At 55.1% G+C, this 16,861-nt stretch overlaps 1 protein-coding gene across 2 annotated transcripts; it reads right to left on the bottom strand.

Annotated features, from left to right (window-relative positions):
- Positions 1-4,558: 4,558 nt before the first annotated feature.
- On the bottom strand, positions 4,559-16,856 carry MRPL21 (mitochondrial ribosomal protein L21). Of its 2 annotated transcripts, XM_007171116.3 has the most exons (8): positions 16,714-16,855; positions 14,941-15,051; positions 13,350-13,407; positions 10,851-10,936; positions 9,548-9,711; positions 7,791-7,843; positions 7,315-7,418; positions 4,559-4,674 (listed from the first exon to the last, which is right to left on the bottom strand). In XM_007171116.3, the coding sequence occupies exons 1-8, from the start codon at positions 16,811-16,813 to the stop codon at positions 4,610-4,612; spliced, it is 741 nt and encodes a 246-aa protein (XP_007171178.2). In that variant the 5' UTR covers positions 16,814-16,855; the 3' UTR covers positions 4,559-4,609. The 2 variants fall into 2 exon arrangements, with proteins under 2 accessions (XP_007171178.2, XP_007171179.2); XM_007171117.3 differs by lacking the exon at positions 14,941-15,051 and having other exon boundaries at positions 16,714-16,856.
- Positions 16,857-16,861: the final 5 nt, after the last annotated feature.

Below are 16,861 nucleotides of genomic sequence, written 5' to 3'. Positions count from 1 at the left end.
TAAAACCAAAGTTTAAAAAAAAAAAAGAGGGGAGACTCGACCGCTGAGCTTCCTCAACCCCGGCGCCCATATCAGAACTATCTGGGGAACCAAAAAAAAACACCATCACCGCTCTATGGTTTAGTTTCTTTGTGTGTAAAACGGTGAGAAATGACAGTACCCACGTTGCAGGGCTCTTGGAGGTGCAGATGATTTAGTGCACCTGGCCCAGAGCCCCGAGCCCAGAGCAGCTCACAGATGTCCCTGCTGTCAAGGTCTGACCTGCATGGACCTCCCAGCAACGACGTCAACTCTCCGCTCCTTTGTCCCCTCGGGGCAGGGGCCGCGTCTCCCCACGCTCGCACGCTCTCCTCTTTGGCTTGCTGGCTGCAGGCTGGCCCCACGCCAGGCAGTTTCACTTGAAAATGATCCCTCCGCGAGGTGGTCTTTGTCCCCCTGAGATCGTTCCTGCCAGTCCTGAACTCTTATCAGGAGCCTGGGGTAGGGCCGGACTCTATCTTGCAATTCTGTACTGCACACCAAGGCCTGGAAGCGTTGCCCGGGTTCCAAGGGGACGATGTGTCTCTGGTGGCCGCCCACGGGAGCAGAGGAAGAAGAAAGCCAGACAGCGTCTCTAGGGAGGTGAGCAGCCCGGGTTCTGCATTTCCCCGTCTCTGCCGCGGGGCCTCGCAGGAAGTGGGTCAAGGGGCACCCAGCCGCCAGGTGTGCCGCCCTTATCTCCGAGAACCAGGCCCTGCGGGTTTGCGCCCTGACTCAGTGGAAGTGGCCCCAGGAGTCCGAGGCCCCCAGGGTGGGGAGATGTCAGGAGGAAGCTGCCCTCCTGACAGCTGGGCTCACCTGCAGGAAGCAGAGCAGCCCCGCCGGCACTGTAGAGCAATTTACATCTTTACTTAAAAAGTATTAAAAAAAATTTTTTTTTTGGCCATACTGCACGGCATGCGGGATCTTAGTTCCCCGACCAGGGATTGAACCTGTGCCCCCTGCAGTGGAAGCACGGAGTCTTAACCACTGGAGCGCCAGGGAAGTCCCAACTTACATCTTCAATGTTTGTAGAGCTCTGACTGTGGTCCTGCTGGACACCAAGGACTCCATCTTTTCCGTAAAACTGCTGGGCCAGCAGCCTCACCCGACGCCACTGGGAGGCTCCACCGACCCTCCGCCTCCCCCAGCCCCCACGCCCCCACGCCCCCACGCCTGCAGCCCCGAGCACAGCCTGGGACCCACCCCGCAGACGGAAGGAGCCCCTTCAGCCCTCCCCTGGTCAGCCGCAGTGTGGAATTAGGGGTTGTGACGGAGACATTCGTGCATTCACCTGCATCCCTGCTGTGGGCCAGGTGTGGTCCTGGATGCTGAGTGTATGTCAGTGGATAAAACAGATACGTTCCCCCCTCCTGGAGCTGGCGGTCCAGTGGGGGAGGGAAGCAGAGGAGAAACCCGGGACAGAGAAATACACGTGTGCTGACACCAGGTAGAAGACGGGGAGCAGAAACGGTGACCTGGGGAGGGACCTGCTGAGATGGGACAGCTCCACAGCCCCATCTGAGCTCGTGACACGTTTCAGTAGCAGCCAGGCCCCCTGGTTAGTAACGGAGGTGACAGTCTGATTAAAGCCCTCGTGCCTGGCCCGGGGCTGTCCTGCATCCCATCGTCCCCTTTCACGCTCTCCCTACATGCTCCGCCCCCACCATCTGTCTGGACCCGCTGGGACCCGATGGGAGGTTTTGGGGTGACCGCGGACTCGGGTCTCAGGCCACACCTGGCCCTGAGAGGGTTAGCCCTGCAGTCCGGCGGAGGGAACTGGGCAGAGGATGCAGGGGCAGCCTGAGCTCGGGAGCCGGGCGAGGCCAAGGTGGTGCCCGCTGGGCAGGGGTCTGGATTAACAGGGCGGAGGGGGGGCAGGGAGGCAAGCAGGTGCTTGGAGGTGAAGGCCCCACCGCAGACCGAGCAGCAAAGTATTCCTGTGATAAAGGGAACAGAGACACCAGCCTGGGAGGGCCCGGCAGGCAGCGAGATGACAGGCGGTGAGGGTGGTGTGGCTGGAGCCCCCTGCCAAGCCCAGGTGACCTGCAGCTGCAGTGTCCTGTCACCGGCCAAGAACAGCTGGGAGGGAACAGTCATCAACGACAGCCCCAGGAATCCAATTTTTGCCTTTTTTTTTTCAGTCAACTGATGTGACTCATTAACCTAGTGGGTTTTTTCCCTTTGTTTAAAAAGTTGTGGTGAAATATACATAACATACAATTTACCAACTTAACCACTTTTAACTGACAATTCATCGGCATTAATGACATTCATAATGCTGTGCAACCATCACACTATCCACTTCCGGACTTTTTTTATGACCTCAAACAGAAACCCGGTGCCCAGGATGTGAGAATTCTGTGTTTCCCCTCCCGCAGCCCCTGATGACCTCTAACCTACTTTCTGTCTCTATGAATCTGCCTATTCTGGGTATTTCACGTAAGTAGAATCATACAGTATTTGTCCTTTTGTGTCTGGCTTCTTTCACTCAGCACACTGTCCTCAAGGTCATCTGTGCTGTAGCAAGTGTCCGAATGCCACTCCTTTCTTTTTTGGCTGTGGCGGCTTGCAGGATCCTAGTTCCCCAACCAGGGATCGAACCTGTGCCCCTGCAGTGGAAGCGTGGAGTCCTCACCATTCCTTTTTGATTGCTGAATAAACACGTCCATTGTAGGTGTAGACTACATCTGTTTATCCATCAGGATGGACACGAGTTATTTCTGCCTCCTGGCTGTTGTGAATGATGCCTAGTCCCGCTTTTAAAACGAGTGATCTTTCACCAGTTCGACGCCGACGTCGATGCTTTACAGGCACGTCACCCGCGCCCCAGAGCACGGTGGCTCTGCCTCTTTCTAGGATCACGAATGCTGCCTAGGCGGAGCAGCTGCTGTCGCCCAGAACCCTCACGGTGGTCCAGAGGGTGGGTACTAGCATCGCCCCCATGTGAGGGATGAGTAGTTGAGGCCCAGGGACCAGATAACGTGCCCAAGGACTCCTTGCGGGGTGGGTCTGGGGTTCCCACCCAGGTCAGTCTGGGTCCGGAGCCACCCACCCCCTCCCCAACTACGTAAGCTGCGCTGCCTGACTGCGACAGACGACTTCAGAATCTGTTCTGTATTTCAGGCATATGGATGTGCGTTAAGTTGAAGGATGTGGGAGGTGGTTCCCATCTTACCTGCACAGGTAAAACGGACCACAGGAGTGGGCCCTAGGCTGGCCGAGAGGACCCAGAGAGAGCCAGGCCCCGGGATCCAGAGCCGTGGCTCTCAGAGCAGTCCGCACGAGCTACAGCGTGTGGAAAGTTATCATGGATCCTGATGCGGCGGTGTCAGAGGGAGCACACCCACGCTCTGAGGTCGGCCCACCATCCCTGCCGCCCACCCCAGGGGCACTGCAGCCAGTAACCAGTGGCCGGAATCCAGAATCTCCGCATGCAGGGGGATTGCTGCCCCCTGCTGTACATGGAGGGCACTGCAGGAGGGGGAGTGTTCCCATGGGCCTGGCCAGCCAGCATCCCCCAGCATCCCCGAGGGTGACTGGGTACCTGAAAGGGGGCAGGGAGGAGAGGGGGAGGCCTCCTGGTGCAGTGCCGCCCGCCTTCCTCATTCCCCCGTCATGGGACTCTGGAAGAAAGTATTAACTACAGTTTGATAATGGGTTTTATTGTGTCTCTTGAAAGCCCTAACTATTCTGTTGGAGGAAGCCCGGCCTCTGTGAAGGACATAGAACCAGGAGCCTGGGCTGTCTGGGAGACCCCCGCTCCCTACACTCGACCCCCACCTCCACGTCCTTCCATTTGCCCTCCAGCCCTGGCCCATCTGGTTCAGGTCCCCTCCCTTGTCACAGGGGTCAGCTGCTGGCCTGACCCGTCCCAGACAGCAGCCCCCAACCCTTCTGGGACAGGAGGCTGCCTTTAGGATCAAGTTCAAAACTGCTCTGGCCCCTCTGCTCTGTCACTTCACATCCGGTTCCCAGACGTGCTGCGCTGCCCCAGCTCTGCAGCCCCACCGCCGCGCCCTGGCCTTGGACATAGTGCCCCTGTCGGGCATTGTGGTCCTCCTTCCCTGCTGGACCCAGCGGAGCAAAAGGACCAGGGCAGGGACTCTGCACCCAGATACACTGGCCTGGTTTGTATCTCAGCTTCTTAGAAAAGCAAATCACTAGAAACAGGTAATTGGATTACCCAAGGGATGGAATTTGCTCATGTTTTTGTACATCTTGCCCAGGAGTGGAATCCAGATCGTGTCTCTCCTGGCGTCAGCTCCTGGGCCCCAGCTGTGTCCCCCACGTCACGCCCCTGCGGTGCCCGGTGGAGGGCAGCCAGTAACATCAGTCTGTCTCTTACACAAGCATCCCGGCTCCAGCCCTGGGAGGGCCACGCGTGTAACTCTTCCCGAACTCCTGGTTTCTCCAGCTAAGGGAGGCTATTCCTTACTAAGAACAAGCTCCCAGTCAGGGCGCTCAGCCTCAAACAAGCCACAACGGGACTGAGCTTTTTACAGCAGAGCTACCTACACCACAACACGGAAACCCGGTCTCCTCGGAAAATGGATTTATTTTTATATTTCTAGAAACATTAGCTGGATGATCAGCACAGACATGGAGCAATCTTGATGGTGTTTATCCGGAGGACGGTCTGAGGACTCACGATAACTGCAAGACAGAGCAGGGCCCGGGCATGAACACAGATCCGGACGCTGTCGACCAGCTACCGCGAGACCCAGCCGCTGCCCGCTCTCTCCTCGAGGGTCTGCCTTGCACCAGCACCGCCCCGCAGCTGGGCGGAACCGGGCACCCAGTGATGTCCCACAGGCCGTGGTTTTGGTCACCGCTGACCACCTGCCTCACCACTTGCTCCGTAAGCCCCGTCAGACCCCACAGGGGCTGCAACGCCCCCACGTGCCCAGAGACCCCTGCCCTGCATGGGTGGGGGTACCCCTTCTGGCTACGCTGAGGCTACTGGAGCTGGCGGAGGGCACAGGAGAGGCTCCCTACTGACCCAACTCTAGTAAAGCTGAAGCTACCGTCTCTGGTACGTTTCACCGTCTGTAACCGAGGATTGTGAGAGACAGACATCGTCCCTCGTCATCTGCAGGGGATGGGTTCCAGGACCCCCGAGGACACCAGCATCCAAGGATGCTCAAGCCCCTTAATAAGAGGGTCTAGTGTCTGCATGTAACCTACACACACCCTCCCGTATACTCTAAACCATCTCTAGGTCACATGTGAGGCCTAAAACACTGTACATGCCATATGAACAGGTGTAAATACAATGTATAATATAGATTCTATGTAAGTACTTGGTGAAGCAAATTCAAGTTTTGCTTTTTGGAACTCTCTGGAATGTTTTTTTCCTGCAAATTTTCTTTTCTTTTTTTTTTTTTTGGCCCTGCGGCACGCGGGCTCTTAGTTGTGGCATGTGGGACCTTAGTTCCCTGGCCAGGGATCAAGCCTGCGCCCCCTGCATTGGAAGCGCAGAGTCAACCACTGGGCCGCCAGGGACGTCCCTCCTGCAAATTTGCAATCTGTGGCTGGTTGACTCTGCGAGTGTGGCAGACGGGGATACAGGGGGCCAACTACACTTCCTGAGACGGGATGCTGCAGCCTGCGGGTCCCACCCCAAGGGGCTGTGACCTCCAGCGGAGGCCCCTGCAGGGACAGTTCTGTTCCTGCTTGTGGCTTTACTGGGCGATGGCAGGGGGCTCTGGATGGGGACAAAAGGTCACATGGGGTCAGGGAGACGGGGGAGACACAGCCCAGGCCGCGGAGAGCGGGCAGCGACGGCTGGGTGAGGGCCGAGGGGGCTCCCTCCGTGAACCCTCGTCCCGGCCCTGCTCCGTGAGGCCAGGCAGGGAGGGCGGGGTCTCCTGCCCCCACTCAGGGCACAGGCGGCACAGGCTCCCCTCCTGTCCCTACGCTGAGCCGCCAACTCCCACAAGTCACCACAAGGCCGCTGGATGCGGTGGCCTCTCCACTCCCGCTCGCCAGGCCCTGCCTGCGCCCCTGGGGCAGGGCCCTGCTGTGAAGTCGCCCCCTTAGGTGCCAGCCCTTCCCGCCGCCGCTTCCTCCCTTCCTGGCTGAGGTTCTGCCCACCCCACGCGCTGCACCTGCCAGAACCAGCGGCAAGTCCACACAGGGGCGCTGCTTCTTCACCTCTCTGACCTCTGACCTCACCCCTTCGCGCCTCCATCCCCTGCCCTCTCCCAGCAGACCCACCTTGGTGACGCCCGTTGTTACCGGCCCTTTAAACCAGGGGCACCACACGTCGGGGCACCGCATGCCGCTTGGACGCCCCTTCAGCCGGGGGACAGGATGGGGGGCCCTCCCGTCCCTGGTCTGTCAGCCCCTGTGCTTGAGCCCACCCTCCCCGCTCCATCCCACCAGCATCCCGATGCCCTGGCCCTCCAGGGGCCACCCCGCCTGCTGCCTCCCCAGGGAAGCCTCTCCAGACCTTCTCTCCCAGGACTCCCTTCCTTCGGGCTCCAGACGGGCCTCCCTCCTCCCCCAAAGCCTCTTTCGCTCCTTCAAACAAACCAGCCCCACCTCCGCCTCCCAGCCCATCCTCGACCTCACACCCTTCCAGCCGCCACCACTTCTCTTTAACCACCTTCTGAGGAGGCTGTCCCCACCTGCCTTTGCTTCACGGAACAAACATGAACGAACGCTCGAAGCGTCACGGTAAGATGAAGTCTGACGAGCCGCCCACGGGAACCGGGACATGGGACGCACGATCCCTGTGCATCTGTGACTCCTTCCTTCCCCCGCTCCAGAGGCAGTCACACCCGTAATGCTGCGCGTACCGTTCTTCCTTTAGAAACGTGCCATCGTATGCGTGTGCATAACGCGTGCGGGCGCGAGCGTGTGCCCGGCAGCACGAGGCTGAGCTCTGCCCACCTCCGGGCTTCACATAGTCTAAGATGGTCCCTGCCGTGTGGAGGTGGGCCATCCACTGCACTGGACAACATCCCACTGAGGGAATCTCCGTTTGCTCGTCCATTCCCCGTGGTGGACACGTGACCTGCTTCTGGGTTTCCCGGCAGGAACCCAGCTGCCACTGACGTCTCCCAGGGCCGCGCCCTCCACATGCCCCGGAGCGGTTATCGACTGCTACCCGCCCCTCCCCGGCAGAGCCAGGATGCGGGCAGAGCTCTCACTGGTCTCGCTGGTCTCTGGGCCGCTGCACCCCCAAGAGCGCCCGGCGGAGGGCAGGTCCCCGTCCAGCCTGGCCCAGCGCAGGACGTGGGGCAGCACCAAGAGGACAGGAACGCAGCAGCCATGCTTTCTCCAACTTACTTCTTTTCCTTTTGTAGTTTTTCCTTTTCTTGAATCTCATATTGATTTTTGGCCACGATTCTGTCTTTTCAATGACTGTGGCTTCTACTTGAACAAGATCCTTTCTGGAAGAGAGGAAAACGAACCGTAATGTACCTTCCTGATTATTTTTCAGTTTTACTAGTGCTTCACGTGAGAACATCTAAATAAAGTTTAACTTCCTTTTCTGCGGGTTGTCAACGTCATACGCCCTCCCTGCAGACACCGTGAAAACTACCAAAAAGCACAACAAAGAACAGTCTCGTGCCACAGCGAATCTTAAAAGGGCCAAACCGCAATGAATGAGGAACAGGCCAACGATTTGTTCTGGATGTTCTGTACGCGGGACACTACACACCCACGGTGAGAGGTGTAAGCGCGCTGAGCTTGGTGGTGGCAGCGGGTGTGACGGGAGCCCCTCTGCCCAGCCTCCCCGCCGGCATCTGAGAGCACGTTACCTGAGGAGGGGTCTGCCGAGCAGCGTGAAGTCGTCGGCCCCAACCAGCAGGACCTGGAATCAAACAGGCGTGTTACCAGCAAATAACACAAAGCCCCTAGAACAGGCAGTGACCCGAGCACACTGGAAAGGAAGCAAGGTGTCGGCTCCCCGAAACCAAGACGTGGGCTTGCTCTGCTATCTAACTAGCGACTCCCTCAACCTGGGACGGAGGGGGCGCCAGTGGGCGGCGTGGCTGCGTGTGCAGGGGCGCCCGGCCGCCTGCGGACACGCCGCGCTGTCAGACCCGGACACATGGAACTTGGTCATCCCGGTGAGCGGGTACCCTCCTATGGCAACAGTGGCTTCTAAAAAATAACAACTTTTTATTGAAGTGTAATACATACGGGGAAAAAATGCACAACCCAGACTGTGGTGTCCTTTATGCAGTTCACAGTCCTGCCGATACTGCAGAGATTGAGGTTCAAGGTGTTCTTTTAATGACTGCAAAATCCTGCACGGCCAGGAAGCCTCTCTCACCGCAGGGAAACTGTGGCGCCAAGTGTGGCCTCAGATGAAGACAGCTCTGCGACCCAAGTGCAGTGGGGTTCTCACTACACATTGGGAGACTGTCTGAAATTCTCCTGATGAGAAAAAAACTCGATTGCATCAAGCTTAACTGTCTAAAGACAAAGCCTATTTTATAATAACATCAACGGGCTATGTATGCTAGGTGATGACAAATAATGAAATCTTGCTTGACTCACTCTCAGCCCGACACGTTCTCTATTGCTGGGTTTCCTACGTTATGAAAAACCACCTGCATTAGGTGGAGCTTCCTATGTTTTTGTTAATGTGAAATGTTTCAAAATAATGTCTTTTTAGAAATCCTCACAAACACACTCCAGAAGTCTCTTATTTTAGATGTAAAAGGTAAATGTACTCTTGTTCATGAGCTCGTGACAGAACCACGGGGGTCACCAAGGAGAAGGGGCTGTGCTGGCTGCTGGCGTCCACACAGCGCCCTGGTTCAGCTCTGAGCCGTGGTCCTGCTCGGACCACAGGCTGTGGGAAGACCATCTGAGAAAGGAGAGTTTAATGCTCCCCTGGGTGTAAATATGCAAAGAATCTATAATCACAAAGAAAGGAGGAGTTTTAAATTATAAAGAAAACCATATGTTATATCACATCATACCAACAGTTAACTACGTCCAAAAAAAATGATCCGGTACAGAAATCTCATATTTTATCTACAGTTTTACAAACAGAAGTAAAATAGGCAAAAACCAAATAGGCCCCCGAACACAGCAAACAGAATCATAAGCGGAGGGCAGAAGCGCTTGGCTAAACATGCAGGATACACCACGCAGCAGTCAGGAGGGTCGGAAGATGGCCAGCGCCCTGCGAGATGTCTCTAAACCAGTGCTGACTGCTCAGGACAGCGGCAGCTGCCACGCCTAACGTCAGGGGAGCGTTCGAGCCGAAACGGAACATTTTCTCTTCATAAATCTGGGCCTGAGAACTCTTTTCATCTTACTCTTTATATTTTCACTGTACCTGTGATCAGATATTTTCCTCTAAGAATATACGCTAAGGAGACGTGAGGCGAACCCACAGACACACGCTTCTCCTTAGAGAAACGTGCTGATCGTCTCCCTGTAAGGAGGGGCCCTACCGAGTTGGGCCGCCCTTGGGGAGCAGCTCTGCCCACACCCCCCTGACCCCACCGTGCCCACCCGGCCAGCCTGCCGTATCCCCAGAGCTGACCCACAGTCTCACCTTCTCCAACCGGATCCTCTCTCCACACGCAATGTCTAAGTTGTTTTCAATTAAAATCAGGTCTTCAGAGGTCACCTTCCACTGGTGGCTGGCAAAGTGCACCACGGCGAAGAGCCTGCCGTAGCGGCCCCGGGCGATCAGCTCGTTCACCTTCTCCACGACTTCTGCAGGGAGAAGGGTGGTCAGGGTCACAGCTACACCCTCACCCGGGGGCCCTCTGTTCCGCCGCAGCGCAGCCCTGAGCATCCCTGGAGCGGGGGCAGGGCCTGTGCGAGCAGCCCCTCCTCGCTCTCCCCGACGCAGGCCCAGGGTGAGCCGCTGCTCCCAGGAGCTGGCACTTGGGCGCTCGGGGCACACGGGGCTCTTACAGACGATCGTGCCCTGACGGCACAGAAGCCCCCATCCCCCTGCCATCCTCCCGCCTGAGTGCTCGGCGTGCCTGGCTTGGTTCCTCTGACCCTGCGGTGGAGAAACCCTCACCTGGTTTGATTCCCAGTTGCTATTAACAACGAGCCAGCGGCCTGGCGAAGTGAGAGGAGAGGCCTTCTTGCAAACAAGGAAAACCTAGAATTATACCTCATGGCGCTGGACGCTACCTGCTCGCCTCCGCCCACACCCAGTCCCCGCTCCCCTGGTCACCACCTCGCCTTAGGCCCGGCCCTTCTCTCCTGCCCCGACCCTCCGGCCTCGCCTGCGGCTGGGCGCAGGGCACGGTGTCTGCCCTGGAAACCGAGTCAAGCCCTCGGCTGCACCTGGCCAAGAGGGCAGAACCTCGCCTGCAGTTTTACTTTTCGGGCACAGCATCCGAAATAGTATTTAAAAACTGGAAGATTCCACGGGTTACTATGGACTTGCAGCTTTTGGAAACTGAGGATCTTGCACTCCCGCCCGGTGCTGGGCGTGGTGGCCACACTGCCCTCCTGGCGACACGTATTCTGTCTGACAAGCCTCCCGACACCCTGATGGCCTCTCGAACACCCGGGCTGGGGCTGGCTTCCACCGATGGCCGAGCACGTTGTTCTTCTTCCCTGAACTCCCGTTTCTACCAACAGCGGGGAGACAGAGCTGGGCCCTGGCCCTTCTGCCACCCGCATTACCTGCCTGCAACTCGGCTGGAGCCTTGGTGCCCTAGGAGGATTGGCTCAACGAATGAGAGTTTTGAACTCTGGTGCTGAGCGAACCTGAGCTTTCACGCTGCACCATGTCTCGGGCACCTGGGGATGTGAAGTCCCTGTTCCGCGGCCAGGAGGCCCCCTCTGTGGTGGAAGCAGGGCCGCCACCCCCTTGCTTCTGCCTCTCTTACCTGCGTGGTGTCTGGCCTCCTCGACGGGGTCCGGCACAACAACTTCTGGCCAAGGTGGTGAACTCAGTGACGTTTTAGGAACGTATCTGTAAAAATATTTTACAGACGTGGGTCACACACATGTGAAAAGATGGTTCAAGATGTGTGAGAAATGGCTGCGCTCAGCACACTAGGAAGGGCAAGGACCCAGCCCGTCTCTGATGCTTGTGTGGCTGGTGGGACAGCTGCCCCCGCAGTTGTAGGCGAGCAAAACCTGCCCCCCCCAAAATATCTCTTAGGCGGGCAGATTACTTCAAGCCGAAAACAATCAAGGCCCAAAAGACGCAGGAAGAAACTTTGGCAGGAGGCAGGCAGGCCTGGGTCTGCGCACAGCTTCCTGAAAGCCTCGAGATGGAGGGCCTGTCCTGGGACAGGGCATCACCAGAGACGGCTGCGAGGAACACGGGGGCCCAGAGATCCGAGGCCGCTCCTGTCCCACTGTCTCTGCAGGCCCAGCAAACATTTATTCACCAAACATCTGCTTTTCCATCTCCACGTGACTCGCCTTCGTCCCCTTTGAAGTGTCAAACCCCTACCCTCAACATCGTCTTTTGTCTTTAGCTGAAGGTGCTACTTAAGGTGAGGGCTTCGGCCATTTGGGCGAGTGGCTCATTTCTCCTGGGTCTCTCCTGTGTGTACAGGTTATTAAACTTTGGTTTGATTTATCTCCTGTTAACCTGTCTCATGTCAATTTAACTCTTAGACCAGCCAGAAGACCCCAGAAAACTGGGGACCCTGCCGCTTCCAGCACAGGGCCCAGGCCCCCGGTCACTGTCACAGCAGGTGCTGAACAGACCTGTGAAGTGAGCGAACGCCCTCCCTGCCGGAGTCAACCGGCCCCCAAATGAAGCTGTGCACCCCCGTCGCGCATCTCGTCTGAGCGTCAGGAGCCCCGGGCGGCCCGGCAGCAGCCGAGGACCCAGGGACAAACCTGGGAAGGGACTGGGGGCAGCAGTGGCCGCGCACGGCGGTCACAGAAGCCAGCCGAGTTCACGAAAGCGCCCCTTAGGGTTTCTGCCTCCACCCTCACGCAGGGTGCCCACTGCTGCTTTAGGGAAACACCAGGCCCTGCGTCCCCCCTGCTGAGAATCTCCGCTGCAGGAGCGCAGGCGGCTGCACTGAGGGCTTGCTACGTGCCAGGTGCTCTTCTCTTTTTTTTTTTCCTAATTTTTGTATTGAAGTATAGTTGATTTACAACGTTGTGTTAATTTCTGCTGTACAGCATAGTGATACAGTTATACACATACATTCTTTTTTATATTCTTTTCTGTCATGGTTTATCTCAGGAGATTGAATATAGTTCCCTATGCTCTACAGTAGGACCCTGTCGTTTATCCATTCTATGTATAATACTTTGTATCTGCTAATCCCAAATTCCCAATCCATCCCTCTCCCACGGCAACCACAAGTCCTTCTAAGCTCTTTTTTTAAAAAAAAATTTATTTTATTTTTGGCTGCATTGGGTCTTCGTTGTTGCATGCGGGCTTTCTCTAGTTCCGGCGAGCGGGGGCTACTCTTCATTGCCGAGTGCAGGCTTCTCATTGCGGTGGCTTCTCTTGTTGAGGAGCACGGGCTCTAGGCACACGAGCTTCAGTAGCTGTGGTGTGTGGGCTTCAGTAGTTGTGGCGAGAGGGGGCTACTCCTCATTGTGGTGTGCGGGCTTCTCATTGTGGTGGCTTCTCTTGCTGCGGAGCACGGGTTCTAGGCACTTGGGCTTCAGTAATTGTGGCACGTGGGCTCAGTAGTTGTGGCTCGCGGGCTCTAGAGCGCAGGCTCAGCAGTTGTGGCGCACAGGCTTAGTTGCTCCGCGGCATGTGGGATCTTCCCGGACCAGGGATTGAACCCATGTCCCCTGCACTGGCAGGCGGATTCTTAACCACTGCGCCAGCAGGGAAGCTCCCTTCTAAGCTCTTCAGATGCAGAAACTCACTCGACTCTCGTGAAAACCCACTGAGATGGAGACTAATATTGCTTCCATTTTGCCGAAGAGGAACGAAGCTCAGAGTGCATGACCCTGCTCAGGGACCCGGGCTGACAGGGCGGGACAGGGACGGGACCCTGTGTATCCCTACCTGAGTATGATTTTGTCAAATTTACCTTCTGTAGTCTATATTAATTTTATGTTTTTTCTTTAACACTGAAATGCTCTTTCAAATTACGTGAGGTCCTCCTAGAGATTCTGACACAACCATCCTGTGATTCGACCTTCCCAGTTGGAAATAAACCCCCAATTAGGGGTTAAAAGCTTTTGCCTAGAAAGACACAGCTGTGCAAGGCCCAGAACACCTTTGTCTTTGGGTGCTTGAGGTTCTGTCTGTATTTCTATATGTCAAGGGTCTGAGAAAAGTACTGTCATAAAAGTTAAAAGAAAACTAAATATTCTTGAAAACCCAAATGTTTGAAGTTTTGACTTCAGAAAGGAAAGGAAGAGAGTCACCAAAACCCACATTTTGATATTACCCTTGTGGAAATGAAGCGCTCTGCGAACGGAACCTTCGAGAAGCAGACCACAGGGAAGCTGAGGGAATAAGAGAAACACGCGTAGTTATTAGTACGAAACGCAAACTGCCCTTTACGATGCTCAGTGTGCGAGTGCCGCTACTGTGACTGGCACCCGATTTAAACCACCACATCACGACATGTCTGCAGAAAAATCTAGGCCAACAAAACTAAAGGAACATCACTTACAGCTACTGGTTATTACCATAAGCGTCAGGATGTGTTTATCACACCATCGAAAAGGGCCCAAAACCAAATCACCTACCTGCTAACCCATGCCTTGACCACAAGTGCCCACTAAGTTCAGGCCCTGCTCGGTACCCAAGTGTGGGAGCAGCCTCCAGGATGCCCCGATGAGCCCACATCCAGGTGCTCTCCCCCCCTGTGTTGTCCCCCGACAGGGCGCTGGTTTCTGTGACCAACAGCATGTGGCAGAAGTGACAGGACAGCACTTCTGAGAGTAAGTTACACAAGGGCAGCTGCTGTCCTGGGCGTCCTCTCTCATCTCTGCCGCAGGGCTGCTGTGCTGTGAGCAGTCCCCGGAGGGGCCTCCCGCCAGCAGCCCAGGGAGGGGGCTGGCAAGCAGATTCTGCAGCCCCAGCTGACAGCCTGACTTGAATCTAATGAGAGACTGGGAGCCAGAAGCACCCGCTAAGCTGCTCCTGGATCCTGACCGTCAGCGATGGCGTGACCTAATACCATAATACATGTTAGGTATCTTAAGCTGCTGGATTTGGGGTAACCTGGGACACAGCAGTAGATAACTAATACACCGACAAAGGCACCCAGAGCCTACTGAGAAGGATTCAGAAATAAAATGCCTGGTGCTTAAGTGCAAAAAGCAGAGGACAGGTTTCTCAATAACTACTGTTGGTTTTACTTTTTCAACTGAGCTATAATTTATAAACCATAAAATTCACTCTCTTAAAGCTCACTCATTAGCGGTTGTTCCCAATTCTTGGTCTCCTGGGCTGGTTTCTCTTCCCCTCTGCCATCTTGGTGTGCTTGTGGTTTAGATGTTGGATCTTACCTCTTTTTTACCTATGGCCGTTCCTCTGGTGATTGTATGAATTTAAATGTCACCTATACACTGGTGACTCCCAAGTTTACACCTGCAGCCCGTCGGACACGACAAACACCTGTCTCTTTGTCATCGTCACCTGCATGTCTAACAAGCATCTCAGAACCTAACAAAGGCTCCTGATCTGCCCCTCATGCCTGCTTCTCCCGCACCCCTCCCCATCTCATGTAATGGTGACTCCATCTTTCTAGTTGCTCAGGCCCCAAATCTCAGTCATTTATGACCCTTCTCTCTCACACCCCTCAGCCAACCTATCAGCAAATCCCCTTGCCTCTCTTTGAGAGATCCAGGCTCTGACCACTTCAATCACCCAAGCCTGGATTATTACTAACACCCTGCTCTCGCCCTAGCCTCCCTTCTCTGCACAGCAGCTAGAGGGATCCTGTTAAAACTGAGGCCAGATCATGTCACTACTTTGCAAAACTCTACAAGAGCACCCCATTTCACTCAGAGAAGAAGCCGAAGTCTTACAGTGGCCGACACGGCAGTGGGCAGCGCGATTCCGTCTGTCTCTCTGAGCCCATGCCTCACGAGCTTCCCCTTGTTCACCACGCACCTGCCATTCTGGCCTCCTGGCAATTCCTGGAAGATGCCAAGCACAAGGGCCTATGCCTTGACTGCTCTTGCCCTGGATGCTCCCCCACTACACGTGGCCCCCAGGCTAATTCCCTACTTCCTTTGGGTCTCCACTCAAATACCTTCTCAGTAGAGAGGCCTTCCCCACCCATCCTATTTAAAATTGAACCCTTTCTTCCCAACTCGTGCTTTATTTTTCTCCATAAGTCTTAACAGCTTCGAACATACTATGTAATTTGCTTCTTCTTAAAAAATTGCCTGTCTCTCTGCACAACCCTTCCCCCCGCGTCCGAATGCTAGCTCCATAAAAGCAGGGAATATTGTTTTATGTTTATAACTGATGTATTCGCTATCCTGGACCAGTGTTTGACTTGTATAGGTGCTCGATAAATGGTGAATATATGAATAAATGAATGAAATCTACTCTGCTAAGCCATCAAATGAAGCCCCTGTGGAATACTCCGTGATTGGGAACTTGTGATTGGCCTCTCTTGAGAGCCATCCCACCGCTGAAAAGTTTCTGCACTTGATCTGCTTCCCTTACCTATGGTCTTAGCTTAGCAGTGACCCCACTGGGAACAAATGGTCCCCCAGGATCATCCTTCAGATCCCTAAGGACCGTGCCAGTGTCCATCCTGTTTCCTTCACTCACTCTTCAAGGTCCTGCCTGTTTACCATTTTGGTCACCCTCTCTTTACTCAGTTCACTTCATTCGTGCTTCTCTCTGAAAACAGTGGGTCTGGAATTGAACACAGCATTCTAGAGGTGGTTTTATGTTGGTAGAATGCAGTAAGTCCCACTGCTTTTGTAAAAACTTCCCTGCCTGCTTAAACCCAAGTTTTATTACGGAAAATGACAAGCATACAAAAGTAAAGAGAATAGCGAGTCCTCCTGTATCTCTCCCCAGACTCAACAGTTATCAACTCTTGGCCAAGCTTGATTCATTCACAGTGCCTCTGGCCCAGCTCTGTGATTAAAGCAACTGTCAGTATATTTCTATGAAAGATAAAGATTCTTTACAAAAACACAACCACAACTTCACTATCACACCTAAAAAAGGGAACAATTATTTATCATCATCAAATAGACAGTCAGACCCAATTCTAAAACATACATAAACATTCCCTCACACAGATACACACTCCAACCGTTTCAGACAGAGATTTATAGTGTTTCTGACAAACATAATCTTTTTGAGCCTCATGACAACCCAGTGCCTAAAATACAGCTGTCGCTTTTGCTGGATTGGTTACCATTAGGCAAGGACAATCCTCACCATTTTCCAGCTGAGGACAGTGAGGCTGAGAGAGTGGCTCGCAGGCTGCGGGCGATGCTTAAAGCACAGGCCTTGGAGCCGGACCGAGTTGTCTGATTCAGTCCTCTCCCACCTCCCTGCTGTGTGACCATAAGCAAGTTACCTAACCACTCTGAGCCTCAGTTTGTTCCCCCGGTTAAATACAGCCTATATGGAAGTTGGGGAGCTTTCATCAGCATTTAAGCTACTAACTAAAGGAACCAGGATCTGAACCCAGGTTTCCCCAACTCTGAAGTCCGCGTTGTCATCACCGCATCAAAAAAAGCGATTAACATCAGTCGGACACAGACACACATGTGGCGGGACGGCGGGGCGCCCCGCTTCCTCCCTTCACCCCGCGGCCAAGGTCTCACCCTCTCCGCGCCCCGACGCTCTCAGGACACTGCGGCTGCATGCAGACACCAGCCGCCCGAAGGTGACCGGCAGGGCCGACGCCGCCACAGCCGCCGCCATCTTCCCGCAGCCTAGACCGACACCGGAAGCGGAAGAGGCGCGAACCTG

The sequence above is a fragment of the Balaenoptera acutorostrata genome, chromosome 9 (genome assembly GCF_949987535.1).
Source record: "Balaenoptera acutorostrata chromosome 9, mBalAcu1.1, whole genome shotgun sequence".
Taxonomy (NCBI): domain Eukaryota; kingdom Metazoa; phylum Chordata; class Mammalia; order Artiodactyla; family Balaenopteridae; genus Balaenoptera; species Balaenoptera acutorostrata.
Note: the sequence above shows the minus strand (reverse complement) of the source record. Positions and strands in the feature narration are given on the sequence as shown.